This window comes from Mauremys mutica, chromosome 10, assembly GCF_020497125.1.
Source record: "Mauremys mutica isolate MM-2020 ecotype Southern chromosome 10, ASM2049712v1, whole genome shotgun sequence".
NCBI lineage: Eukaryota > Metazoa > Chordata > Testudines > Geoemydidae > Mauremys > Mauremys mutica.
The window spans coordinates 31,703,705-31,730,537 of record NC_059081.1 but is presented as its reverse complement, the minus strand read 5'-3'; the positions used below and the strand labels follow the sequence as shown (position 1 = coordinate 31,730,537).

At 42.7% G+C, this 26,833-nt stretch overlaps 2 protein-coding genes across 12 annotated transcripts in view; one reads left to right on the top strand and one right to left on the bottom strand.

Annotated features, from left to right (window-relative positions):
- The window catches only part of LOC123378722 (lymphocyte antigen 75-like), a 126,549-nt gene extending 111,435 nt beyond the window's left edge, over positions 1-15,114 (top strand). The window contains exons 39-41 of the mRNA XM_045032834.1: positions 956-982; positions 1,545-1,673; positions 10,975-15,114. Coding sequence (XP_044888769.1) covers positions 956-982; positions 1,545-1,673; positions 10,975-11,168 — 350 coding nt within the window. The 3' untranslated portion in view covers positions 11,169-15,114. The remainder of the gene's footprint in view (positions 1-955; positions 983-1,544; positions 1,674-10,974) is intronic.
- Positions 15,115-15,833: 719 nt separating this feature from the next.
- Positions 15,834-26,833, bottom strand: part of MARCHF7 (membrane associated ring-CH-type finger 7) — a 35,792-nt gene continuing 24,792 nt past the window's right edge. For 7 of the 11 annotated variants that reach the window (XM_044978313.1, XM_044978317.1, XM_044978320.1 and 4 more), the window contains 5 exons: positions 25,693-26,800; positions 25,245-25,414; positions 23,331-23,440; positions 21,433-21,546; positions 15,834-16,733 (listed from right to left, as the gene is read on the bottom strand). In XM_044978313.1, the coding sequence (XP_044834248.1) occupies positions 16,560-16,733; positions 21,433-21,546; positions 23,331-23,440; positions 25,245-25,414; positions 25,693-26,800 (1,676 nt within the window). In that variant the 3' untranslated portion in view covers positions 15,834-16,559. Of the gene's footprint in view, positions 16,776-19,466; positions 19,516-21,432; positions 21,547-23,330; positions 23,441-25,244; positions 25,415-25,692; positions 26,801-26,833 lie in introns of all 11 variants that reach the window. The other 4 variants (XM_044978321.1, XM_044978314.1, XM_044978319.1 and 1 more) reach the window with 2 other exon arrangements.

The window sequence follows — 26,833 nt, the reverse complement described above, 5'->3', positions numbered from 1 at the left end:
TTACTGATAATTATCTGAATTATTGACCCCTTGAATAGCTTGCAGAGAAAATTTATCTAATCACATGACTGTGCATATAATTTCAGTCTAAGGGAAGCCACAGAGAAGGAGTGTTCATGCTTCCGTTAGAGATCTCTCTGTAGCCTTACCCTACCATTACTGTCAGGATGTCTGTTTGTGAGTGATCCTTTTTTGTATAGTAGTTCAGTTTTCTAGAAGACAACACAATATATCTAAAAACATGAGTTTGCTGTGTTACTGTCTCAAAATCCTTATTGAAGAACCATATATTAACAGGAATTACAATAGCCTCTAATCTACTACAATGATAATACATTATGCTGCAGTTAGTTTTAGAAACATAAGTTATGTGGATGTGGAACCATGTAGATGCATCAGTGTGTTGTGGAAAAAAAAAAAGTTCAGTGTTGACACTTGGCAGCTATGTTTGTTGCAACCAAGTCAGATGAGCATGTCACAACCTGGTTATAAAAACAAAGTTGTACTTACAGGATCCTAGTCCTCTTCTCTTACCAGTGCAAATTAGGAGTAACTGTTGAAGGCAAGACACTTACTCTGACGAATGAGAAGAATAAGTCCTGTGGCGTAGATGGGAGCCAAAGTGACTTGACTGAGGACATAGAGGAGCCAGTCATAGAAGTGATATTAGAGTCTGGCTCCTAGTTTCACACTTAAATGACATCTCTCATCCACACTTACGTTACCTTATTCTGCATTTTCTGTTAACTTCATGGATATCTGCATGAGTGGTGGGACCATCGTTTTTTATTAATACAGTTAAGTAAACTTTTTCCTGTGAGAATGCATTCTTCCCTCAATTGCTTACACATCAAAAACTGTGATGAAAATTAACTTTCTTTGAAAATAGTAGTTTATTCCATACAAACATGAAACAAGCTAACCACCTAATTTTAAATCTTTTTTTTTCTTATAGTTGCATATGAAAAGAAGTACTTACCAGGTGAGTGTTTGCATACCTTTGCTTGAAGTTTACAGGCATTTTATGGATGTTATTCACTGCCCCACTCACTTGCTTCCCAACTCCCACTTCCAAAAAAAGGAGACACTGTATTTCTCCTGGTTATAGAACTACACATCTTGATTTATTTGTCTATTACCTTATCTTGGGTGATGTGCATACATATTATGTCAGCTGATATTCTGTTGTTATAATATTAGACTAAGCTTTCACAAGGAAGGGAAAGAGCTTTATTACTTATATTAGAACTTCAAAAGGCAAGAGGTTAGTAAAATTCCCAGTGCTAGAAGAGAGGTCGGTTAGGGTTGCACAGATTGACATTTTCCAGCGCGCTTTGGATGGTTAGTCATGTTTATCTCTTCGATGTAAAATAGAAAAAGGAATAAACTGATATAGGGTTACCATATGTCTGGGTTTTCCTGGACACAACCTTTTTTTTTTAAACTTCTTTTTCAAATAAGAGGCAGTGTCTGGGATTTTTGCGGGCAGACGTTGCAGCTCAGAAAGAGCTGTCTTCACGCCCTGATTGGTCTCTTCCCTGCAGCCACAGCTGTTGGATCCCACCCAGCTAGGCCACAGCGCCCATCCCTGGGGAGGGGGAGAGGCCCAAAGGCAGCTGACTCTATCCTGGGCCTGCATCAGCATGCTGAGAGGGAGCGACGCTGCCCCCTACCTTGAGAGTGAGGCTGCAGGTACCCCCTCCAGCTTCCCCCAGGTACCCTTCCTAGTACACATACCCCTCCTCCTCCCACCTTTGACAGTGTCCTCTTTTTTGGGAACCTGAAATACAGTAACCCTAAACTGATAGGAATTCCCTTTTTCTTTATCAAACCTGCAGCTGTTATGACTAACCCCTAAAGGGTTTGTTTAAAGTAACAAGTGGAGCTTTATCCCTCTCCTAGACACAACACTCATCCTGGCCTCTGCCTAGTTTCTACCTACCTCCTCCATTTGCTAAATCAACTGAGAATTCAGAATGTACTAAAATTATTCAACCTAAAACATACGGATGGTCTTCAGACCAGAGGATGAGGGAAGCAGATCTCTAGGGTTGTTGGCTGTACGTGTGCATGGATAATTAAGGTGCTTTTTAGGCCCCACCTGCACTTCAAAATGGATTGTGTTTGGAAACTGTTTTTAAACTCTGTCATAAAAATGACTTCAGCTAACATGGTTGTGTCACCACTATGAATAAGCCCCAACAGGTTAACAACATTTTAAAAAGAAACACTTCAAAATTATCCTTCATCCATGTGTGGCACAAATAGGTGTGAGCTAAAACTATTTTTGTAACAGGAAACATTTTAAAAAACGCAACATGGCATCCTGTGTACTGACACAAGCCTTAAATTAGGGGGTCAGGAACAAATGTCCCTTGCTGGGGCTAGCTCTACTACGTGTAAGAGTAACTAGTATGTAACTTAACTAGTCATAAAGATACATATTCAGAACCAGTTTATAAATATCTGTTCTTCTTCGAGTGATTGCTCCTATGCATTCCAGTTAGGTGTGTGCGCGCCGCGTGCACGTTCGTCGGAAGATTTTTACCCTAGCAACACTCGGTGGGTCAGCTGGGCGCCCCCTGGAGTGGCGCCGCTATGGCGCAGGATATATACCCCTGCCGACCCATCCGCCCCTCAGTTCCTTCTTACCACCCGTGTCGGTCGTTGGAACAGTGGAGCGCGGCTTAGCTGACCTCCACTTCCCTAGCTACTCGTAGTTTCTCTCGTTAAGTATATAGTTCAGATGTTTATAGTTGTAGTTAACTTTATTTGTTTGTAGTATAGTATAGTGTATTTATTTCACAGGGGTTCGGGGTTTATCCCCTTCCCCTCACCCGGTGCCGGTCCGATGCCCGGTCCACAGGGTTTTATAATGCTTGGCCGGCCACAAGCCGATGCCGACAAGAGATCCTCTCCTAAGTGCCTCGAGGGATCTCACCTCACAGATAAGTGCCGGATTTGTGAGGCCTTTAATCCGAGAACAAAGGGGAGCGGGACTTTCGTCTCAAACAGCTCCTGAGGGAGGCAGCTCTTGCTCCTCCGCTCTCGGGGCCGAGCGCTGGTTAGTCTTCAAGGAGCGCTCCCTCGGCACCGAATCGCCAGTACCGCCAAGGCCTCTCGGCGCCGGCCGTCGCTGGCTTCCACTCGGCATGGATCCCTCTCCTGGAGGATGAAGAGGCACAATATCCTTGCTGCATCCGAGCGCTATGCTCAGTCGGATCGCCCGGCACCGATGTCCGCCGTGGCACCGACAATATCCGCACCATTAACTCCGGCCAGGAAAGAGCCGTCGAGTCCGGTGCTGGAATGCTCCCCGGTATGGACCGTGGTCGAGCTCGCTATGAAGCTGCGTCCGAGCCGCCTGCTCCGCAGCCGAGCACTATGCTCAGTCGGATCGCCCGGCACCGATGTCTGCCGCGGCACCAACAATATCCACACCATTAACTCCGGTCAGGCGAGAGCCATCGAGTCCGGTGCTGGAAAGCTCCCCGGTAAGGACCGTGGTCGAGCTTGCTATTAAGCTGCGTCCGAGCTGCCTGCTCCGCAGCCCGAGCGCTCTACTACGTCGCACTGCCCGGCACCTGCTGCGGCACCGACAGTATCAGCACCGTAGACTCCGGCCACACAAGAGCCGTCGAGTCCAGCACCTGAACGCTCCCCGGTGCGAGCTGTGGTCGAGCTCACTATTCCCTCCACGCCGGAAACATTTCCACAGCGAGGGAGTTGATGGCAAGGACAGACCCTGCGCGGCTTTAAGCCCCGGCACCGCCAGTGCGGGTTATATTGTCTATTGGCGAGCCTGTCTTGCTCACGCCACCCAGCGTCGGCACCGCAGAGCGGCACCGTTCACGATCGCGGTCCCGCAGACGTTCTCGGTCCTGTCACTGATTGAGGTCCCGACGCCGCTCGCAGTCTCGGCTAGGGTGACCAGATCACAGGGATGAAATATCGGGACAGGGGGGGGGGGGGGGGGGGGGGGGGGGAGGGGGCGGAGCAAAAAAAATGGCGGCAGAGCAAAAAAAAAAAAAGTTTTGCAGGGGCCGGGGGCATTAGCAGGACCCAGCCGCGCCGCCGGATCGCACACAGCGCCCCAGCCGCGCGCACTGCATTCCCCGCGGAGCCTCCCACCCCGGGCACATGAGATTCGTCCCACCGCAGGCGGGGAGCCCCGCCCCTCTCCCGCTCAGCTGCACTCCAGCAGCTCCTTCCCGGCAGGGCAAGATGCTGGAGCGCAGCCGAGCGGGAGAGGCGCAGGATTCCCCAGCAGCGTTGGGGAAGTTTATCGGTTCGGGGGACCCTGGCCGGCTCCTCGCGCCAGCCGCCCCGCCTGGGACAGATCTCGCCCCCGCAGCCCCTCTCCACCACATGTCTCCGGCGGGCAGCCCACACCCCCGGGCCACGCCGCTCACCCGGGCCCTGCCTGCTCCGCGCTGCCCCTGGACCCACCATGCTGCCCCGTGGACTGCAGGGCTGGAGCAGCCTCCGCGCTGCACTGCAGCGCTCCCGGCCCCAGCCAGCCATGGCCCGTGTGCCCAGGCTGCTGCACAGGGGCGTCTCCTCCCCAGGTTCGGCTTGGGATCCAATGGGGCATTGAGGGGGCGGGGCTGGGGGCAGGGATTTGGTGAGGGATCCAATGGGGGAAGGAAGGGGCGGAGTCGGGCCGGGGGGCAAGAGCCCCTCCGGGCTCCGCCTGTGCACGGGAGCGGAGGACAAAATTGTTTGTTTGTCCAGTGTCCCGACCGAACATTGGTCGGGACGCGGGACAAACAAGCAAATATCGGGACAGTCCCGATAAAATCGGGACGTCTGGTCACCCTAGTCTCGGCACCGTTCTCCATTTCGGTACCAGTAGTACTCGCGGCACCGGTCAGCGTCCCGTTCGCCGGCCCGGTACACTCAGCACCGATCCAGCTCCCGGCACCGCCCCAGGCACCGGGACTCCCGTAGCCGCTCCTGATCATCGAGCCTCACGCTCTCGGTCGACCGCCCGGCACAGCTCTGGTGGCAGGTCCCGTTCTCGGTACCAGTATGTCTCCCGGTACCGGGTCGAGCGACGTCAGTTAGAGAGGGAGACTCTACCAAGGGCTTTTCAGCTCCTCCAGGGCCATCCAGCCACGCATCAGTGTTGCCCCGTGCGGACACTTCATATGCACAGTACTCGGTTGTCCGATGTGCCCTCCAGAGTCTTCCAGGAGACCTCTCAGTGGTCATTCTAGTCACCTTGGGCGTACTACCACGCCAGAGGCGTATCGGTGGTCCCATCTCGCTCCATTCCGTCGGAGCTCTGGGTGCCAGAGGCGACAATTAGCCGTTCCCCTCCGACCGGTACAGAGCAAGCCCCGGTTCAGCCACCGGGCTCCCAGATCCCACCGGATCAGGAGGTTGTCCAGGAGCACGAGCCCACACAGGACCCGCTTGTACCTGGCCTTTCTTCTTCCTCCTCCCCAGATGAAGCGGGGGCAGGAACATACTCCTCGGGCCCTCCTCTGATCGAAATGCAAGTACATGGTATCCTCCAGGGGGTATGAGTACCTATATGTACATCTCCCCCCCCGCTCCCTTGTCGCCCAGTCCCTCAATGGGACGGAACACCATGGCCAGCAGGCACCAGCCCCTAAATCCAAGGAGGCTAGGCGAATGGTCTTACTGGGCCGTAAGATGTACTCGGCGGGAGCCCTGCAACTTTGTGTAGCAAACTAGCAAGCCCTGCTTAGCCGCTACTATGGGTGGCGGTGGGCAAATTTACAGTCGGTTCTTCAGAACTCCCGTCAAGAGTTCGATGCCCTGGAACAAACGAAGAAGCTGGCGAGGGCTTCCCTCCAGGCTTCGTTGGATGCAGCTGACTCCGCTGCCACGACTCTGGCCTCGGGTGTTGCCACGAGGCGCATTTCATGACTCCAGTTATCGAGCCTTCCCTCGCAGCTGCTGCACACTATACAGGACTTGCCCTTCAATGGCAAAGGCCTGTTCTCTGAAAAAACTGGCCCTAGGCTGCAAAGCGTAAAGGGCAGCAGGGTCACTTTGCGCTCTCTCTCGGCATGCACACGCCGGTGCTTCAGCACCGACCTTTCCGTCCCCAGCCTCACCGCTCTTACCCTGCGACTAGACAAAGACAGGACTTTGCCAGCAGGCGTCGCTTACGCGGTCGTAGGCGTCATTCAGGACCTCTAAGGAGCCAAAATTGCGGTCCTTCTAACCACCAATGGGACAAAAGCCTACCCATCCTCGTCCCTCTTAGGGACCCCTCTTCATCGGAGCTATACAGGAGGTATCTAAGGACGAAACCTAATCCCCTAGGCGAAGGGAGGGCTCAGACCTATCCTAGACCTGCGGGACCCCAACAAGTTCACGATGCAGATAAGTTCCGCATGGTACCCATGGGGACCGTCATCCCATCCTTGGATCCCGAAGACTGGAATGCCGCCCTCGATATGAAGGGCGCATATTTTCACGTCGCCATTTCTCTTCCACACAGAAGGTACCCCCGGTTTGGGGTCTACCGTCGTTTCCAGTATACGGCCCTCTATACAGCCCAAGTGTATTCAAAGTGCAGGGCTGTAGTCGCCGCCTCTCTTCGCCACCATCGGATACACGTCTCCGTATCTAGATGATTGGCTCATTCGAGGGACCACCAGGCCCAAGTTACCAGTCATGTGGGCATCGACACGGACCTATTCCTGTGTCTAGGCCTGATGATCAATAGAATAATCCACTCTGATTCCCGCACAGGGAATAGAATTCATTGAGGCCATCCTGGACTCCAGTCTCGCCAGAGCCTGCTTACCTCAGCCTCGGTTTCAGGCGATGGTAACAATTGTACAAGGTCTACGGACCTTCCTGGCAACTTTGGCTCGCACTTGCCTAGGTTTCCTGAGTCACATGGCTGTCTGCACGTTTGTTTCCAAACATGCCAGGCTTCGCTTCCGTCCACTTCAATCGTGGCTCACTTTGGTGTACCACCCGGGCAGAGATTGCATACTGATGGTCGTCTCGTTCCCCCTGAGCATCCTAGGCGCCCTCCCTCGTGTATCCAGCGATGCTGTTCCATTCACCCCTCGGGGTCCCTCGTGACAGACACCCCATCTCTCGGCTGGGTGCTCACCTGGGTCAGTTTCACACTCACGGCCTTCGGTCGGCTCAAGAGCTGGCCTTGCACATCGATGTCCGAGAGCTGAGAGCAGTCTGCTTTGTATACCAGGCGTTTCAGCTGGCGGATCGCCTCAGCAGATCCTTCCTGTCTCACAAGTGGTCGTTTCCTCCGGACATTATCCATTCCGTTTTTCGGAAGTGGGACTTTCCCCGCATAGCCCTCTTCGCTCTCGCGAGAACGAAAAGAGAGAGAAGTTCTCTTCATTCCAAGACCTCTCCCCGGGCTCGATCTTGGAGGTGTTTTCTGATGCCGTGGATGAGCCATCGGCTGTACGTTTTTCCACCGTTCCGGCTGGTTCACAGGGTCCTGCTGAAACTCCGCAGGGACAGAGTGCACCTGATCATGATCGCTCCAGCGTGCCCCAGGCAGCACTGGTACACCAGGTTGCTACCCCTGTCGGTAGCCAACCCTATTTCCCTGCCTGTTTGCCCAGACCCCATAGCGCGGGATCACGGCAAGCTTCACCACCCAGACTTGTAATCCCTGCACCTCACAGCATGGCTGCTGCGTGGCTGAACCGATCCGAGTTACATTATTCTGCCTCGGTTCTACAGGATTCTCCTGGGTGGTAGGAAACCTTCCACTCGGTTAACGTATATGGCAGAGTGGAAGCGTTTTCTCCTGCTGCTATGTAACGCACAATGTTTCTCCCGCCGAGGTCCTGATCCATTCCGTCTTGGTCTACCTCTGGTCTCTCAAACAGCAGCACCGGGCGCGGTCCTCCTTAAGGGTGCACTTGGCAGCCATCTCTCCTTTCCACCCAGCGGAGAGTGGCCACTCCGTATTCTTACACCTTGTGGTTTATAAGTTCCTCAAGGGCTTGGAGCGTTATACCCCCCCAGTTGGCCCCGCCAAAACCTGGGCCTTCAACCTGGTTCTAACCAGTTTTATGATTGCCCCATTCGAGCCACTGACAACATGCTTGCTGACACCTGTCCCGGAAGACAGTTTTCCTTGTAGCCTTTCTGTCGGCCAGACGAGTCTCCGAGCTTCAGGCTCTCACGATGGACTCACGGTATACTGTGTTCCTCAAGGACAAGGGCAGTTGTTACCACGTCCGTCCTTCCTCCCTAAGATGGTGTCGGCCTCTCATATCAACCAGGATATCTTCCTTCCGGTCTTCTTTCCGAAGCCACACTCATCGCAAGGAGAGCACCATAGACATCCATAGGGCGTCCGCAATCTAGACGTCCATAGGGCGTCCGCAGTCTATATCGAGCGGACAAAGCCCTTTCGTAATGCCCCCAAACCTTCGTCGTACCGGCATACCCGACGAAGGGCATACCTGTCTCCTCCTAGAGGATTTCATCTTCAATGACGTTGTGCATCCGCACCTCCTGTGTTTTGGCCCATGTTCCATAGAACCACCTTACTGCACATTCCACCAGGGCTCAGGCTTCTCTGCTGCCTTCCTGGCTCACATACCCTTCCAGGGGATATGTCATGCAACTACCTGGTCCTCGGTCCACACCTTTGCCTCATTGGTCCAAGAGTCCAGAACTGATGCAGCCTTTGGCTCAGCAGTTTGCATTCTGCAACATCTAACTCCGACCCCACCGCCTACGTAAGGCTTGGGAATCACCTAACTGGAATGCATAGGAGCAATCACTCGAAGAAGAAAAGACGGTTACTCACCGTTGTAACTGTTGTTCTTCGAGATGTGTTGCTCCTATCCATTCCAGACCCGCCCTCCTTCCCCCGTCGGAGTAGCCGGCAAGAAGGAACTGAGGGACGGATGGGTCGGCAGGGGTATATATCCTGCGCCATAGCGGCGCCACTCCAGGGGTGTTGCTAGGGTAAAAATCTTCCGACGAACGTGCACGCGGCGCGCACACACCTAACTGGAATGGATAGGAGCAACACATCTCGAAGAACAACAGTTACAACGGTGAGTAACCGTCTTTTACTTTGCTTGACTTCAATTATTTTACCATTTTAGCAGAGTAAGATTTTCAGTAGTGCAATACAAGAGAGGGCATCCCTATCTGAGCTCATAGTAACCTCTTCAAGTCAGGAATCAGCATTACTTTTATCACATAATCCCCAGGACACTGAGTTCATTTTCTTCAAAAGAAATCTTCAGTTTTCTTTATAGTTATCTCAATGAAATATTTGCTAATTGGATCAATATTGAGTCAGGAGGCCTGTACAACAATTAAAGAAAATGGAGAAAGTGACTGCCTTAGAAGATAAATTGCCTCATGTCTATGTAAGTTTTCTTGTCTGCCAAATGTTAACCCACTGTTACCTGGTGGCAGTTAATGTCCCATTTTAACAAAATAGCATAAGGTTCATAATAGTTAATCAAAACTAGAATTAAATGTTTTTTTTAAATAAGCTACTTTTTCCTCCCTTTAAACCTGAATAGCTTATCACTTTATACAGAAGAGAAACCGTCTTATCTGTGGAGGTTTTGAACTAAATGGTTAACATAAGCTTGAATGGAGTATTTCTGAAGCATCTGGATTGATTCAGGATATTTTCTTCTGAAACCAATAGAACCTTCCTATTGAATGAGTAGTTTTGCTCAAAAATGTCTGGGTCACTGCTCATTTCAATTGAACCAAACCATGGCTGTAATCAGATACAAACAACTTTCTGAACTAGTTTAAATTTTTAAATAATCAAAGGTACTAGTTTTTCCTGAGCCCAAAGGATGGAAGTCATCCTCACTTTCTCAGCTGCAAGTTCTAACAATCAGGCTTTGTGTAGCTATTTTTGTGGGGAATAGAATTCACACTGTTATCACTGGTAATTCACAGTAGTTCCTTTGTCGTTGAACGTGACCACTGCCATATCCTCTCGTTACACCTTTGTAAATCTGGAGTACCTTCCATTGACCTGGGTGGAGTTACTCTTGATTTACACTGAGGTGAGGGCTTAATATGGATCTATGTAATCATGCGTCTAAATTCCCCTTGTCAGCTGGTCTATTCAGAGCTTGTGCAGATACTCCTTCCATGGCAGGCTCTTGGAGCCACTTAAGCCCTGAGTAGCCAATAAGGGGAATGAAAAGAGAGAATGATCACCTTTAGGCAACAGCTCCATATTTTCTTGTATTTTCACAGTATTTGTGACACTTAAGAGCAAATTCTATTCTCATACCTTGACTACTGCAGATTCTTTCTGTTTGTCAAGAAAGGCATAGGATCAGTGGGTGCTAGTATAATTTTTTTTTTAACCCCACACCCACATTGTACATGAGGAGCAGGTTTTCCTATAATGAGCACTAAGCAGCACATTCTAAATTGAATTCCCTGACACCTGTAAATGTACAATTTCGGCAAGTAATTTCCCCCTGAGGGATCAGAAAAATACCACAAACTGAATGGTAACTTGGTCTTCCATTATGTTTGATCCACTCTTGCGATTAAATTAATCCCTTGGAAAGACACAGCTATAAAATACTTCTGCCAAAACTAAGTTAATTCATTATTTTAGTGATGTGTAAAGTGTGATGCCTAGAGTAGTTCATTTCTTTTTAACTTCAGAATATTTATTTGGTTAAAGAATTCTGGAAAATGAAGAGTAGAAACTGGGATTTGAAAAGAAGTCCCAACAATTGGAATTCTTCTAAGCAATTAAATGACAAAAAAAGTCAGCTATGAAGACAGACTAGATTATAGGAAAGGAAGAGCTAATGGTTTAGGATGTTTGCCAGATAATCCCAAGGTTTCCATGTGCTGCCACTGAACAAACAATATGAATGCAATTAATTAAAAAATAAACTTGATAACTGTGCACTTAATGTTTATATCTCCTTTAGTATAGATACCTAGTGTGTGAAAGTCTTGTAAATAACCAATCTTCTTTTGTTTCAGATAAAACTGCTTTGACTACCACCTTGGTCATAATTTTTACCATAGTTGTGACAGTTTCTGCAGCATTATTTTGGTTCCTGTACAAAAGAAATATGTCTTCTGGAGCTTTATGTATAACACACCATTCAACAGCTGAAATGCCATACAGTGATGAAACTGTTCTAATAGATGAAGAAAATGAGTATACTGCTTAAAATGTAAAATTATACAATTTTATTTATATGCCAAAAGTGACATCTTACCTATATTTAGGCTTCAGTCCTGTAAGCACATGCATAACTTTACTCACATAATAATGTGCTAGTTGTTAGGACACAGATAGAGAAGACAGACTAAAAATAGTCAAAAGTATTTCCCATTGGGCTGTCAGAGCTCATATTCAAAATTCTCTCCAAATGTATTTAGGGCACCTGGAAATACCTGGAGTATGAGTTGGTCTGTCTCAGTGAAGTGTCATTCTGAAAAGAGCAAGCATTTAAACAAACGTTAAGATTTCAAAAATTCTGCAGATTTCCATAACAGGTTTTAAATTCATTTGTGTTCATGATTGGTTTTCATTCCTGTGAATATTTTAGCAAATAAAAGTTTGAAAGACTAGCTCATTTTAAATGAATAGTATAGAAGGAAAATTTGGATGTATTTGCACTGAAACCTTAATTCAAAGAACTTCCAGTCAATGCACAGAAAATGAGCCACGTGATCTGCATCCAGTCAAAACAGTCTGAACTTCAAACCATTCAGACTCATGAAACTGGTTTAAAAAAAAACTATTACCCAAAATGAGTAATTTGAGACAAAACTAAGCAAATTATCTGCAAACAATTTAAAAGAGGGAGGTGAAATTCCTCAAATTATTTGCCCAGTTCAAATTAGGATTAGAGTCCAAATGTTCACAAACTCTAATTTTGTATTTGCAGCTCATTGTAGCTGCACGATTAAGACGTCAAGTCTTGATCCTAGTTGTGCAGTCCCTTTAAGTTGCATAGAAATCATTTGGCCTCTGCACAGGAACAGGGGTCTGCCTCCACTGATCAGGGTTTAGCAGCTATCATTTATAGCTATGCTTATTTGATTGCAAAATTAGCTTTCTATACCCTGCAATATGTAGTCATCCTATTTTTTTAAGGGGGAAACTAGTGGGCAAACTGCCAAGAGTTCATCTGGCTAACTTGCAACTGTTTTAATATATAAAACAAAATTGAAAGACTGCTGTGTGCATGTGTACTCTGTTGCCACAAATTTTATTTTCTGCGCTTTAAAATGTTGCATTTTACCCAGTGAGACCGCAAAAAGACCAAAACCTTGAGTGAAGATTCTCAAGGGAGGTCCACATCTCTGTGAAGCAAAGGAATTGGTATTAGAGAAGGTAGATTTGATACACACCAATAAATAGTCAGTAAATGATGTTAATAGCATGATAAGGAACAGAATATTTATATGTATACAGTATGCTTCTTTCAGAACTTAATGAAATTAAATCTTAATTTCTTGAGCAAGTAGCAGAGAGGTAGCTGTGTTAGCCTGTATTCACAAAAACAACAAGGAGTCCAGTGGCACCTTAAAGACTAACAGATTTATTTGGGCACAAGCTTTCATGGGTAAAGCTGTTAGTCTTTAAGGTGCCACCGGACTCCTTGTTGTATTTCTTGAGCAGAAACTGGATTGGAACTGCAAAGAAATGGAGGCTGACCTTATTCTCTATAGATAATAGGAGCAGTAGGAAATTTAGTAGTCTTCCTTTTTTGCAGTTCTCCTTCTTAGGTGATATGAGCTCAGGTTTTATAGGCACTCATCTCTTCCTCATCAAATCTTTCTACAAAATCTAAATGGTTCAAACATGAGAAAGTTTCATGCCTATTGCTCTTTATTCACCTGTTGGAGATTTTCCCTGAAGGGACTTTTGCTGCTCTAATCCTTTTGTCTGCTAAAAAGGTAATTAAGATATAGGAATGTTTAAAACATTTCATGTGAATGGCACTAGGGTGTATGTTGTCTAAGGGCTGAATAGAATGTTTGTTAAGGTATTCAGCTGTATTCATTCCTGTAGAGGGACCAGGGAAAATTCTCAAGGTGCCATTCAAGTTTGCCTAAGCCTAGCCTTTAAAAGGACAGCACCTATCCCTAGTGTTAAAGATACTAATCATGAACAAAGTGCACTAAGTAATTGAATGGAAGCTCTTCTGAGTTTACAGCAGTATAAGCTACTCCTGCATGCTGGTGCAGAGTTGAGACACCTAGATCTAAGTTTATAGTTATAGCCAAAATGTTGTAGCAAAGCTAAGAGCTTTCATGGTTTATGTACAGAAGTTCTGGATCAAGTGATCCCCCTTAGCAGCATTCTCAGCTATACAAACTAGAGCAAGCAAGCACCCACTGAAGGCAGTACTCCAGTCTGTGGATTGTCAAGTCACTGAACAAGAGAAACATCATTCTCAAACAGAGTAGGAGGATTGTATTAAGTGTTCATATTCCTGTGAAGTATAGATGGGTGTTTATCCACTTTTGCAACAACAAAAAAAGACAACTCTGGTTCACCAACCCCTGTTAAAACAGTAATGGAGATAACTCTATTAACTTGGGTTAGGAACTTGTTAAAGCCTATAGGTGAGTGTGGGGTTGAATTTGAGCTGCTAACTTGAATTAAAAGCTCAGTGGGCATGTCTACACTGCTATCTAAACCCAAGTTGTTTTTTCTTTGTTTTAAGTGTAGACATACATACCCACAGACATGACAGCAGTAATCGTGCTCACGTAAGCAAACTTAAGAAGTAAACTTCACTAGAGGAAAACTAGTCTGTTCAGAGTGCACTACAAAAATGTATGTATGTGTAAGCTTCAGTGGTAACAGAAGCTAGATTTTTTTTAATTCTGTTAAGCAGGCCCCAAGTAAAGTGAGGTAAAATGGGTATACATTACAGGGGCCTGATCCACCAAGGGGTCCACGTAGAGGGCCACAAGCTCATCCATCACCATGAGAAAAATTTTGGCTAAAATTTAGATGTTTGAGTTTGACTAAACATTACCTCAGTATGTTTGATTGTACCTGTGGATCTATGTAGCATCTATATCTTGCAATCTACCTGAGCCAATCAAATATGGTATTTGAACAGAAGCAATATTCTGAACAGTGAGCTAGTCCTCTGGGGTGCCTAAAAGGGTTGAGACACATAACAGTACCTTCAGGCTGCATAGAGGGCATTGGTCACTGGTGTATCATTAATATTGCCATGTCTGGCTATAAATACAAATCAGACAGTCAGAAACTCCAAGAGTTTAAGGAAAAGAAGCTGAAGTATGTCAGTGGTCTAATTTTTCTAGTCAGATAAGGCCTCAGCCTGATTCACGCAATGCACAAACTGGGAAACCGGATGAAGAAAAACAGAAATATTGTGGTGATTTCAATATAGAGACTGTGGAAATTGGAATCACTATTCATCTGGCTGCTGTCCTTCAATCTAATGACTGCCAAAGGTAATCATGGTAACAGTACCATCAGACTCAAGTTTTCAACAAACAAGAGAATGTAGTACTGCATTCCTTACTGATGCATGTTGGGGTTTTTTTTCCATCTTTTAAGATTCAGGATTGTGGTTAAACACATTAGATTGTTAATCAAATTTTTTTTTATTTGGTGTACTGCATTTCTTCAAAATTCATAAGCTCCAGAAATCAAGACCAAAAGATGTGGATGGCCCTAGTTTTCCTGAATTTTTTCCTCAAATGCAAGACTTCGTACAAGAAAAAAAAAAAAAGATTCTGCAAGACTAGCGCAAAAAAAAAAAAAAAAAATCTACTTTTGGGAAGGAAGCCATTACTTATCTTACTTAAGGAGATTTACAACAAAAATACAAGTAATTTTCAGTGAAGCATACATAGTCTTAAGAATTTTTTGTACACTGCCGGTGATAGGCAGAAGCTGAAAAAAGTTTCAGCAAGCTAGCACTCAAAAAACTGTAGATTATCTTCTGACACAGGTAACACTTACGTCATGTTGTTTTGTCTGTGTGTGACCTCAAGAAAAAAAAAATAAATGTAGTAAGATAGTTTGTGATTTTGCTATGAAAAAGGCCAAACTAAAGTTGTAAAGTGATTAAGGCCTGTGTGTGCCCTTTCAAAAATAAAATATAATTTTTTCTTTCATTAGTGTCTGTCTGTCTAGGATGGGATAGGAGCCTGTGTTATGAATTTGTCTTGGGCCCAGCAAAATGTTGCTTAGGCCTAGTAGGGGAGTTTTAAGTGGCCACACCTTCTCCATGGCAGGAAGTAGTAGAAGCCATGTTACTAGTCACTTAAAACTTGTTTCAGCTATACACTGTCAAGAACTGGCCTGTGTTGGCAGTGGACTTCCTAGATAATCCAATAGGGCAACTTTTAATCTCAGAATTGGTAGATTCTAGAGTGCTTATGCATATTACAAATTGAGTTTGAAGGAAGAATACTATTTATAATGGTATAGAACAAGTGATTTAGTTGGAATAGAGGGATTCTCCTTGACCATGTTATGTATCTGTTTCCCTTGAAAAAGTTGTCACTAGTAATCTACTCCTTTACAGAGGTCTCTAACCAAATGCAGCTGTAAAAAAAAGATAGGTAGAGATCTGACCCCAGATAATTTTAAGTATCCTACAGAAAGGCTCTTCTCTACATGACAGGTTGAATATACATTCTTAACTTCTTCCCAGAGTGGTATTAGTTTTTATACCAGTAAATTGTTCCCCAGGTTATACAGAGAACATTAAGACAGTCTATATGTTACCAGACTTACAAGGTGAGATGTGTAGATCTTGCTACCATGTTAAATTTAGGGAGACCATTCTACAGTTACCCATGTTTAAAAAAAAAGGAACATTCCAGAGCGGTTCTATGCATCATCTTTATTTATAAAGAAGTGACAACACTAGAAAACACATTGATATAACCAGTGCTTTAACAGTGAATGTGGGATCTAAAAAAGGTTTTTAAACTAAACAGGTCAATTAAGATTTTAAATCCTATCAAGTTGCATTTCTGCCAGGAATGCCAAAATGCAAGAGTTTACAGCTGCAATATTTCCTTAATGGAATATCCACATAATATCAAATATAATCTCAAATTTCCAAATCAGTACATAAAAAAGCCATCATTAACACTTTAATAATAGAAGCCCCTTGCAAGTTCTTATTGCTGTTGAGTTTAACACTCTTCAAATAAAATTTGGAAACTGAACACTGTAGTTTTACAGTACCCATTCATCCTATGTTAACACTGGAAGCAAGTGATAAGAAACTACAACTTAAGCATTTTTAAAAGGAAAATTTATGCTATAAGTACATGGGTCCCGCCACCCCAAAACACACAATTACCAATATAGGAGAAAAACTTGATAGACCAATCCAGCAATCTAAGTGACTACAGTAAGACGTTAATAGAAAGGGAGATATGACTTCCTTAAATATTTAAAATCTACTTTTTCAAAACAAGGCATAAGATCCCATCTCAAAGGGGATACAGCATTGTATATCTAACTCTTGCACACCTTGCGGAATAGTTTTCAGATTCATTGTTTGTGTTCTGGTATGCAGCAACAGATGGAGTTCAGTAATGCGTTAAACTATAGTAATATTCAATGCGCTTTCTACTAAAGAGCAAAAAATAAATGCATATTGATGGTACTTTCTTGCTAGTTCAGCATCTTTGCAGCACTTCTGTTTGGCTCTTGCAGCATTAAGCAGTGTCAAAACTTCTGCCAGCATCACTGTCTTCGGACTCATCCTCTGAAGCTGTTGGAACAATATAGTACAATCAAAAGCCTTCTTAAAGGTCTGTAAAAATGTAGAATTAAAATGGTTTTTAGTTTAAATGTGAATAAAAGATTTAATTTATAATACCAAAATTCAGAATTTTCTATCATAAGAATCAGACCATTCAAATACATGTTAAAATGCAAGATTTTCCAAGTTTGAATGCAGGCTCCTAGAAAAATGCATCAAACATTACATGCAGCTGCCATTGGCTTAAAAAAAACAACACATACAACCCAAACACCTGTACCTGCTTAAGCCTGAGTATAAACTGGCCCTTCTTTATGGTGACTAACACCAGTAGCTATGGCAGGGAAACACCATAGCAGTGGTGGTTGTGGGGGTGAAAAAAGTCAAAGCGAACCAAGTATATTCAGGTATTTCTAAAATATCTAAAAAGATTCATTATCCCAGACAGAGAGGATACTTTAGAAAACTGATAGTTTTATGAAGCTGTCAGCCAGGCTGTGTCACTTATTTTTGCTTCGAAGTAACAATTTTCCTAGTTTTCAGAGATTCTCTAGTACTATGTGCTATAGAAAATCATGGTAGAAATGTATATAGGGCTGCATGAGAGGGACAGAGGAAAGAATACACATTTGCAAATTGAAAAAAAAAATAGTAATGTGTATATATATGCAACACTCATCCTGATGTGCTCTAAGATGTTTGTGTACACACAGGAATTTTCCACCACCACAGAAGTACAACCACCTTTTGGGTGAGCAATGCAATTCTATAACTATTTTTCCTTTACTGTTAAGTGCCCTAAACTGCTTAGTGCTATGTTAAGACATACTTGCTGAAATTCTTTTTTTCATACTAAAGTGGGAGATAGTTTTCCATATAGATGATCCTAAGCTGACAGTATAAGAACTTTTGAACCATCTTGAATAAACCTACTTGCATTCAGGAACAACTTGTTCCTGAATAGCTGCAATATAAGTAGTTGTGGCAGATTCAATTTCTTTTTTTGTTGTAAATTCAATCAGTATTTATTTTTAACCTTCCCTCCTTTTATCAGTTTAATACATTTTTCACAGCAGGGTTATAGATGATTCCCTGCATTGTTGGGGAAACTGGATCCCTGGAAGCCAAGGGTGCAGGGAAGGCTGTGGTGGCTGGTGGGACTGAGCACACATTTCTGGCCAGGACTACAGGGAGGAAGACAAGCCCCCAAGAGTGGGGGAAGGTCACCCACTGCTGAACACACCTCCTTTCTGGTGACAACTCTCATATTCCAAGTGAGTGAGTGAACAGGGCCACTACAGTGGGGCTGCAGAGGGCTTTCTGCACATCAATGATGCCACATCCCTGTGGGTGTAAGGGGTGAGAAACCTGCACTCACAGACTATTATTGACTAACATTTTTTCCCCATTGATTTCTGTGTCAGGTAAATTCAACATTTACTGATGACTACCAATTTAAATTCAATTGTGCCAAGCCTAAGTATAAGTTAAAAGGGAAGGCTGGCCTCAATTCTCCTTCCCCTCAAAAACTAAATTCTTTTGTAAAGACTTGTGAGGGAGAGCATAATTTATTGCACTAATTGTGCATTAATGCACAATTTCAGACTCCCAAACTCAATGTTGATGCCAATTGATAAATCACCTGTCAAATTCTCTGCAGATCAAACTCAAGGAGAAAAGGCTCATTCCAGAATTCATTTGTTCTATAAAAAGGAACACAGTTACCTAAATGAGGAATAAGTTATTTTATAAAAAATTCTGGTCACCTTTGTTTTAGAAAAATACTAGCTAGCTAACAACTAGACCATTACCATATGAAGTCATGCATTCAGGCTCATGAAACTAATCATAATTTGTTTCCTGCAGCACAAGCAAAGAACTATCCCTATAGTACTTTGAACACTTCATCTCATGGATGCAAATCATCATATTCATGCTTTATGACCTGTATTCCATTTTTCTATAAAGAGAGTCATCCATACACTGAGGTTGACAAATCAAAGCAGTCATCAATAGCTTTCCAATGTCTACACATAGCAAACAAGCAAAAGACAACATTTAGATCCATGCAAGTTTAAGCACTAGGCTACACAGGCTTCCGCCAGCGTAGCCCAGGATACAGGAACAAGGTAGTGAAAAGTTTACCCAGTCACTATACTTTCACTCTGCTAGAAGTCTTGCAACTGACCAGTGTGTATCACAAAAGCAGGTGCTGACAGAGGCATAGCCAAAATGGTTCAGGTTAGGGGAGCCAGAGGGAGAGATGTGCATCACCTGAGCAGTCTCAAATGCAATTTAAGCTGCCTTCCCCTCATAAAACCGCTATAAAAAAAAGGAACAGTCTGCAGGTCATCACCAAGTGACCACAAACTACAGTTTCGGAACTAATTACTCCAATAAATGAAGATAAGTTAATCTGAATAATTAAAGAATCTTGGTACTGTTATGCACAGGCTTCAATTACAGAGGATAGTCTTACTGGTCTCAAAAAAATAAATCCACTCCCCAACAGACTATAAACATTTAGGAAAGCTAATCTGAGCCCTTAATCTAGATGCCAATTCACTCCCAACACCCTTCCAGTGTTACATGATGAAACAGCCACCGACATATAAACTCACAAGCCAGCTTCAGCACTTATGTTTGGTTTTATATTGAGCAGGATTATTTTCAGTTTAGTTTCCCTATGTTGGTTTAACCTGAAGTGAAACTGAATGTATCTGGAAAGGAAAAGCCACCTACTTTCAATATCTTCCATATGTGCCTGAAGAGTTCTTGCAAGGTTAATAAACTAGAAACAAGGTAAAGAGAAAGTAATTTAAATGTTGCAAAAATAATATGCATAAATTTGCAACAAATTAGCACAGAGGTTTGCTTTCTTCTTTAAGAAAAAAAATGCATTTTATGCCTTTACCCCAAAGCTCTTTCCAAGGGAGTCACTCTATGCCCTTATCAGCACAAGCCATCAATACAAAGATTAAGTTATTAAAAAAATAAGGCACATTGTATCAGACTATTTGTCTAATACCAATTGGAAGTGTGAATCTCCACTGTGTCAAAAAGGATCCTGACAGTGAAGTCAATGGTGTCATGTGCATGCTCTATATTCTGGAAAACATGTCTAATTTAAGAGTCAAATATACAGTCAGTCAGTTATGGAAATGGGAAAAACTTTAATAAATGCTATTTGGTTCCTAGTGTTACAAAATGTAATTTTTAGAATAGATAAACTAAATGCAACTCAGTATATAAATTGATCGAATGAGTAATGACTTCATTACGTGAACTAGTTTCATCTACATTAATCTGAATATAGTGGGATTTTATGGGGAAGTAGAACGCACTTGACTAGATGATGGTCAGAATCTACACTAAAGAACCTATGCAAACTCTAGTAAATAGAAGGCTTAAAATACAATAAAATAAGTCACTAATTACAACTTTAATGCTTTAAAAGATTAGGGTGGAGATTTTCAAAGCTCTGAGGGAGTTGGGTGCCCAGTTTCCCATTAACTTTCATGTAAATGGGGTATACAAATCCCGTGGCATCATTGAAAATCTGAACCTAGATTTTTAGCAATTAAAATGTACTAATTATTATAGTTAAAGCTGCCTTCAGAACCACATTCAATACACCATAAATTGAAAGTTATGGTGATAATATACTTTATATGTGTAGCACCATAAATGTACATGACCCTGCGCAGTAGGAGATTAGAGCCAACAAGTTCCCTACCCCAAATGCTTAAGTCTAGGCATACTATCTGAAACAAACCAAAAATAGACATGGCCGGGTGCTGATAATTTGAATGTTTCATGGAACAAGTTCACACTTGCTACAGTTTTGCTTCTTGTTACAAAGACTAGCTTTTCAATAGCTAATTTGCTAAAGAGCTTTTTTCCATTATAGGATACCAAAGAGCTTCTAGCTATATAACTAGGTTGCTGCATCAGACTCCGGTCAAAGAAAGATTTCCCATGATACTGAATTACTAGTACATCATTTATTACACTCTTAAATGAGCACCAAGAAAAATTTTAGGATAAATATCCATTCATATGACTAGTAAGAGTTTCCTCTAGTTATTTCTTGACTTGCACTCTAAATTGACAAGCTACAATGTAATACAGAAGTGGAAACTGAGGGCCAAATCCTGCAGATGGGTGTTTATTACTGGTTCAGACCCTAGTACTATAAAGGGAGATTAGTGTCATGTGCTATCTTTAAGACTGGTTGAGTACATCTGTGATTTTGATATTTGGAATTGTACATCTTGTACAACTGGAGATTTTGTAATCAGATTTTTTCCAGTTAAGACTTCTCCTCTAAGACTTCTGTGAAATTAAATTTTGATTTTTTGAATACATCTGTTTTCATTATCATACCAGACCACTAAAATATTCAATGCCCTGTTTATTTTAACCACTAATAGTCTTGTCAGCAAAATACTTTTATTTTAATACTGCATGATGCAATTCTCAAAGACAGGAACTAGGATTTTATCATTACTACTTGTATTATAGTAGCACCTAGAAGCCCCAATTAAAATCATGGCCCCATTATGCTAGACTGTACAACCACATTTTAGAGGTTACAAAATAAAGTACACAGGAAATGAGCTGTAAGTGTATGAGCATAGCAAGGTAAGAACTCACCAAATAACCTGAATGTTTATACAAGCAATGCCACCCACAAAATGAGACTCACCCTGACACGTGTGCTGGCCTCACTTGCAGTTCCCAGCATATCAGAAAAGCGTTGTTCACACAAGTGTAACAACACTACAAGGTAGAGACCAGAGCTGATAAATTCATAGTCTGCCTTGAAGGGGATAGAAGAAAAATTCATCAAACTTTTTTGTATAAGCAATATGAAAAGCACATCAGTGCCAAGTTTTAATGGTAGTATACTGAGGGAGGATAACAGATGAAGAGGCTTTAAAATATCTCCTACTACATCTTAGTGCTCCAAGTAATTATGAAATCAACTAAAAACTGCTTAGGCCTGATCTCAAGACTCTTATTCATGCAAACAGATTTTACTCACACAAGAGCTTCCACTGAAGTCAATGGGAGTAGTCTGTGAGCAAAGATTTGAGGATCAAGGCTTTTTATGGTTTAAGCAGTCCTTTTCATAGATCCCAAAACTATTGCTCACTTCAGTGCTGAATAGCAGAAAGCAAAAATGCCCTCTAACCTCTTTTCCCAACTGGAGAGAGCCATTGAAAGATAACAGGAAAAATGTATGCAACTTCATCTAGTAAAGGGGGGGAGGGGAAAACTAACTTTCAATAGTTAATGATTAACGGCAGAGAAAATAAAGTTTTAAAGTAGGGTAATACAAAAGAACTTGAAATGACTATTGTAGCAATTACTGGCCCAACTTCTGTTGGTTAGAAAGACAAGCTTGAAAGCTTTGTCTCTCTCACCAACAGAAGTTGGTCCAATAAAAATATCACCCTCACCTATTGTGTCTCTAATCTCCTGGGACTGAAAAGTCTATAACTACACTGCATAGAATAGTGTTGCAATAGTTTTTTTTTTTTTTTTTTTTTAAAAAAAAGAGTCAGTTCCTTAGGAACAAATTGCAAATCCCTTACTCCCACCAGCAAGCAATTACTCCAGGTATAGTCCCACTGATTTCAATTAGACTAGTCCTGTGAGTGTATCTGCTAACCGATGCAAATAGTACATTTGTGATCTGGCCTCAAGTGACTGGATTCTTATAGTTACTTAAAAGTAAGTGATTTTTCCTCTTGGACATCCACATAGGTATCTGGGTTGAGATCCGATTCAGAGTACACATAATGCAAACTTCAGCTTTCAATTTTCTTACTATGCATAAATTGGGTCATGTCCTCCTTATTCAACAATTATTAAATTTCCAGATTATTGGAAATTATTCACATAACTGAGGTTGTACTATAGTCAACAAGGTAAAGTACCAAGCAAAAAGTGTAGGAAAATCCTTTGAACAAAACTTTGTACTTTCTTAGTAGCCATCTGTATGATGCTTGTGTCTAGTAATAAAAAAAATACACTATATGCACACCCAAAGTGTGTTAGTGTTCCTTTTTAAGTATGCTGATATCTTAAGCAGTGAGTGACTATTTCAGGGTCCCATTTTTGTTTTTGTCTAGGTGGGGCAAGCAGCAGAACAGCACATTTTAGGGGGAAATTTTTCACTTTGTCTACGAATCTAATTAGAGATCGTGGAGTTGTAAAGCATTTTTATCATGCATGCAATGTGGATGTTTAAGTATGCAGAAAGCTAGCTACCACCTTGAATCCATCTGGAATTTGATCCTAGGTTCATACCAGTATTTCTATGTTCATATAATCTTATTTCAGAGACATCAAGCAGAGTAACTGCTAAAAACAGAGACAAGGTGGAATCTATATTGAGTCTATACCTACTAGGGACTATGTTGAGAATCTGCAGCCAATTCTCATTTCTTTTGCTCCACTTAGACAGGAGACAGAATATAGCCTAAATAAATTTATATTCTGTACATGGTATCCGACCAATATTTTTTTAAAAAAAATAAGAACCCTGTACTTCCAGCACTAGACTGACACTTACCAAATTAGGCAAAATATACTAACTTGTTCATTTGCATGTGCCCTATAGAGTTCATGAATATCAAAATCCTCAAGATTAAGATGCAACTTCTCTTTACACAGCTCACAGGTAGTTACTGCTTCCAAAGAAGAACCTTATGGAAACAAAACAAGAGTCAGATCATATATTCGAGGCTAGATGTTATGGTCTAAGTGACTGACTCAATTTTATTTTACATAGCAAGATTAAACAAAAAGGAAGTATGACAGCAATACTGTTGGAGTCACTGTAGGGAATATCTGTTACAGGGTTACGGTCCAACAGACTTTTCTTTTGTCAAAGTTTACTTGGTTTATTCTTATATGCCTCTTATGATGGCTCAGCAAAACCCCCAAACCAATTTTAATCTCAATGCCGTCCACATATATAGGACAACAACAGTTTTATGCTGAATTTAGGTAAGCGCTGAAGTTTTTTAATGAACAGATTTTTCTGGACTGCAATACCAGCTTTTAAAGATGTGGACATTCCCATTTTCTGAGAGATTTCCCAAATTTTCACTTTGTTTAGCTGCAGAGCACATGAATTAGTTTAAAGTTATGGCTATTCTGAACATTGTTAGTATTCCTTAAAACAAGGCATTCATTTGACCAGATTTGATATCACTAAGGAATGCTAGGGTTCCACAATACTTATAACTCTGTGATACCGTGCCTTGTTATAAAGTCATAATTAAAAAGTTATAGAATCATGGAAGATTAGGGTTGGAAGAGACTTCAGGAGGTCATCTAGTTCAACCCCCCCTGCTCAAAGCAGAACCAACCCCAACTAAATCACCCCAGCCAGGGTTTTGTAAAGCCAGGCTTTAAAACCTCTAAGGATGGAGATTCCACCACCTCCCTAGGTAACCTATTCCATGCTTCACCACCCTTCTAGTGAAATAGTGTTTCCTTATATCCAACCTAGACCTCCCCACACTGCAACCTGAGACCATTGCTCCTTGTTCTGTCATCTGCCACCACTGAGAACAGCCTAGCCCCAACCTCTATGGAACCCCCCCTTCAGGTAGTTGAAGGCTGCTACCAAATCCCCCCTCACTCTTCTCTTCTGCAGACTAAATAACCCCGTTCCCTCAGCCTTGTCATAAGTCATGTGCCCCACCCCTTTAATTGTTTTCGTTGCCCCTCCGCTGGAGTCTCTCCAATTTGTCCACATCCTTTCTGTAATGTGGGGCCCAAAACTGGACACAGTACTCCAGATGTGGCCTCACCAGTGCTTAACAGAGGGGAATAATCATCTCTCTATCTGTTGACAACACTCCTACTAATGCAGCCCAATATGCCATTAGCCTTCTTGGCAACAAGGGCACACTGTTGACTCATATCTAGCTTCTCATCCACGGTAATCCCCAGGTCCTTTTCCGTATAACTGCTGCTTAAACCAGTCAGTCCCCAGCCTGTAGCAGTGCATTGGATTCTTCCATCCTAAGTGCAAGACTCTGTACTTGTCCTTGTTGAACCTCAGATTTATTTTTGCCCAATCCTCCACTTTGTCTAGGTCATTCTGGACTGTATCCCTACCCTCTAGTGTATCTACCTCTTCCCCCCATACTACTGAAGAAAGGATCAAAATGTAAGGTATTTTAACAAAGAAAAAAATACATTTTAGAGTAGTTATACCATCTTACTAGTAAATCCAAGCAACACCAGAAACAGAATCAAATCCCCAAGCATTTTGGGATACTTTGAAAATTACATGTATAAAAGACAAACTAGGATTGCCAGGTATACCTTTCAGAATTTCCATGCTTCTCTTGGTTTGTCTCCAACTGTTTTGCACATTTAACAAATCAGATGACTTCAAGATTGTATGATTTTTTACTGCAATAGTCAGTCATTCCAGCAACACATCTTTCATTTAATCAAAAAAAGAACTTGTTCTAAAAAGGTCTACCTTACCAGAATTAATCTTGGACTGCAGCCATTTTTTCATGCATTCCTGATGAACATATTGCAGACTTCCAGTGCATTTGCATGGCTCTATTAAGAGGTTGGTAGAAGATGCAGATGACATCTGGCAGATTCTACATAAATCACCTTCCTCCTCTTCAGTGTCCTCTAACAGGAGGCTGAGTAGGAAGAAAGCAATTTTTTCAAATAGATGTGAAAGTTACATGTATATGGCATTTTTTCCCCCAAACTTTAAGCCCTTTGACAAATAGTTCTCAAACCTGAAAAAGGAGTTTAAAACAAGTTTGAAGATAAGTGACATTGTAGGTGCCAAAGAATTGAACTGCAACTCTCAAAATAAGAGGCCCCTTTAAAAAAAAAAACTTTAAAGAAAAGTCTCATTCAGTCTATTAACCCATTCAGCTATGTTTTATTGACTGGAAATATATTGATTTACCTCTCTTTAATTTTCTGGAGTCTTTCAGGATCTCTTGAAGGTAATATTTTAGACTTGTCACTTTCTTCTCCATCAGGCTGATTCCAACCTGAGGGAATAATATCTACTGTTATCATAACATTGTCAGAAATGCTGTTCCCTAATGCTGGGGGCACTGCAAACCGGAATAAAGAGCCAGGAAGAATTCCTGATATTCCAGAACTTCTTCTGTGAGATGCATCTGATGTGGAAGCAGTAGTTGTAGGACTGCTAGATACTGCTGGTGTTGGTGGTCTGTTGGCAGCAGCCCCAGGGGAGCTGCTCTGTGCTTCAAGAGGAGTCTCTTCGCTAGACTCTCTTCGCCTAAAGAGGTGTAGTGATCTAGCAGGTGTTTCAGAGGTAGAGGTTCTTGCAGATTCATCTCTTCCTTCTCGCCTTCTTCTGGAGAAGAGAGGTGTACATCTATTTCTTAGGGATGACGATAACCAGGATCCTGTATTTCTACTTTCAGGCTCTTGTCTGTAACTTTCAGCATCTGAATCAGAACTATGATTCTGTGAAGCACCTGATAAGCCCCATCTTCGTCTAAGAAAGCTAAATCCCTGAGAAGCTTCAGGTGTCTGAATGCCTGGAACTTCAGGACGTGCAGTTGCATTAGTGCTAGATTGGGTAGAAGTTTGAACTCTTGGGACTACACATGAATCTTCAGAATCTGATGATCTTGCATTTAATGAGTCTTGGCTAGACCTCCGTGAGAAAAATGTAGATGACATACTAGAAGCTAAACGAGATAGTAATTGTCTAGTTGTACGCCTTCCTTCAGTATCTGCTGGAGGCTCACTGAGTGACCTTTGAGACGCAACCCTTTCAGTGCTGCTTGTGGAGGGAATTTCATCTCTAATGGCAATGTGGGTAAACTCTGGCTGTATATTCCTTTGGGAAGATTCCATTTCCCTTGTAGAATAGTTAGATCTTGAAGAGCTCCTGCTAGAGACTCCAGAGAATAAAGATGAGTCATGTTCAGAAGGCAACTGGCGGTTCATGGATGTATTCAGCCTCAAAGTGCTCAATGAATTATCTTTTGGTCTTGCTCCCTGTGCATATGAAGAGGCAGGTCTATCCTGAAGATCTACAATGGAAGAATTGAAGAAAGACAAAATGT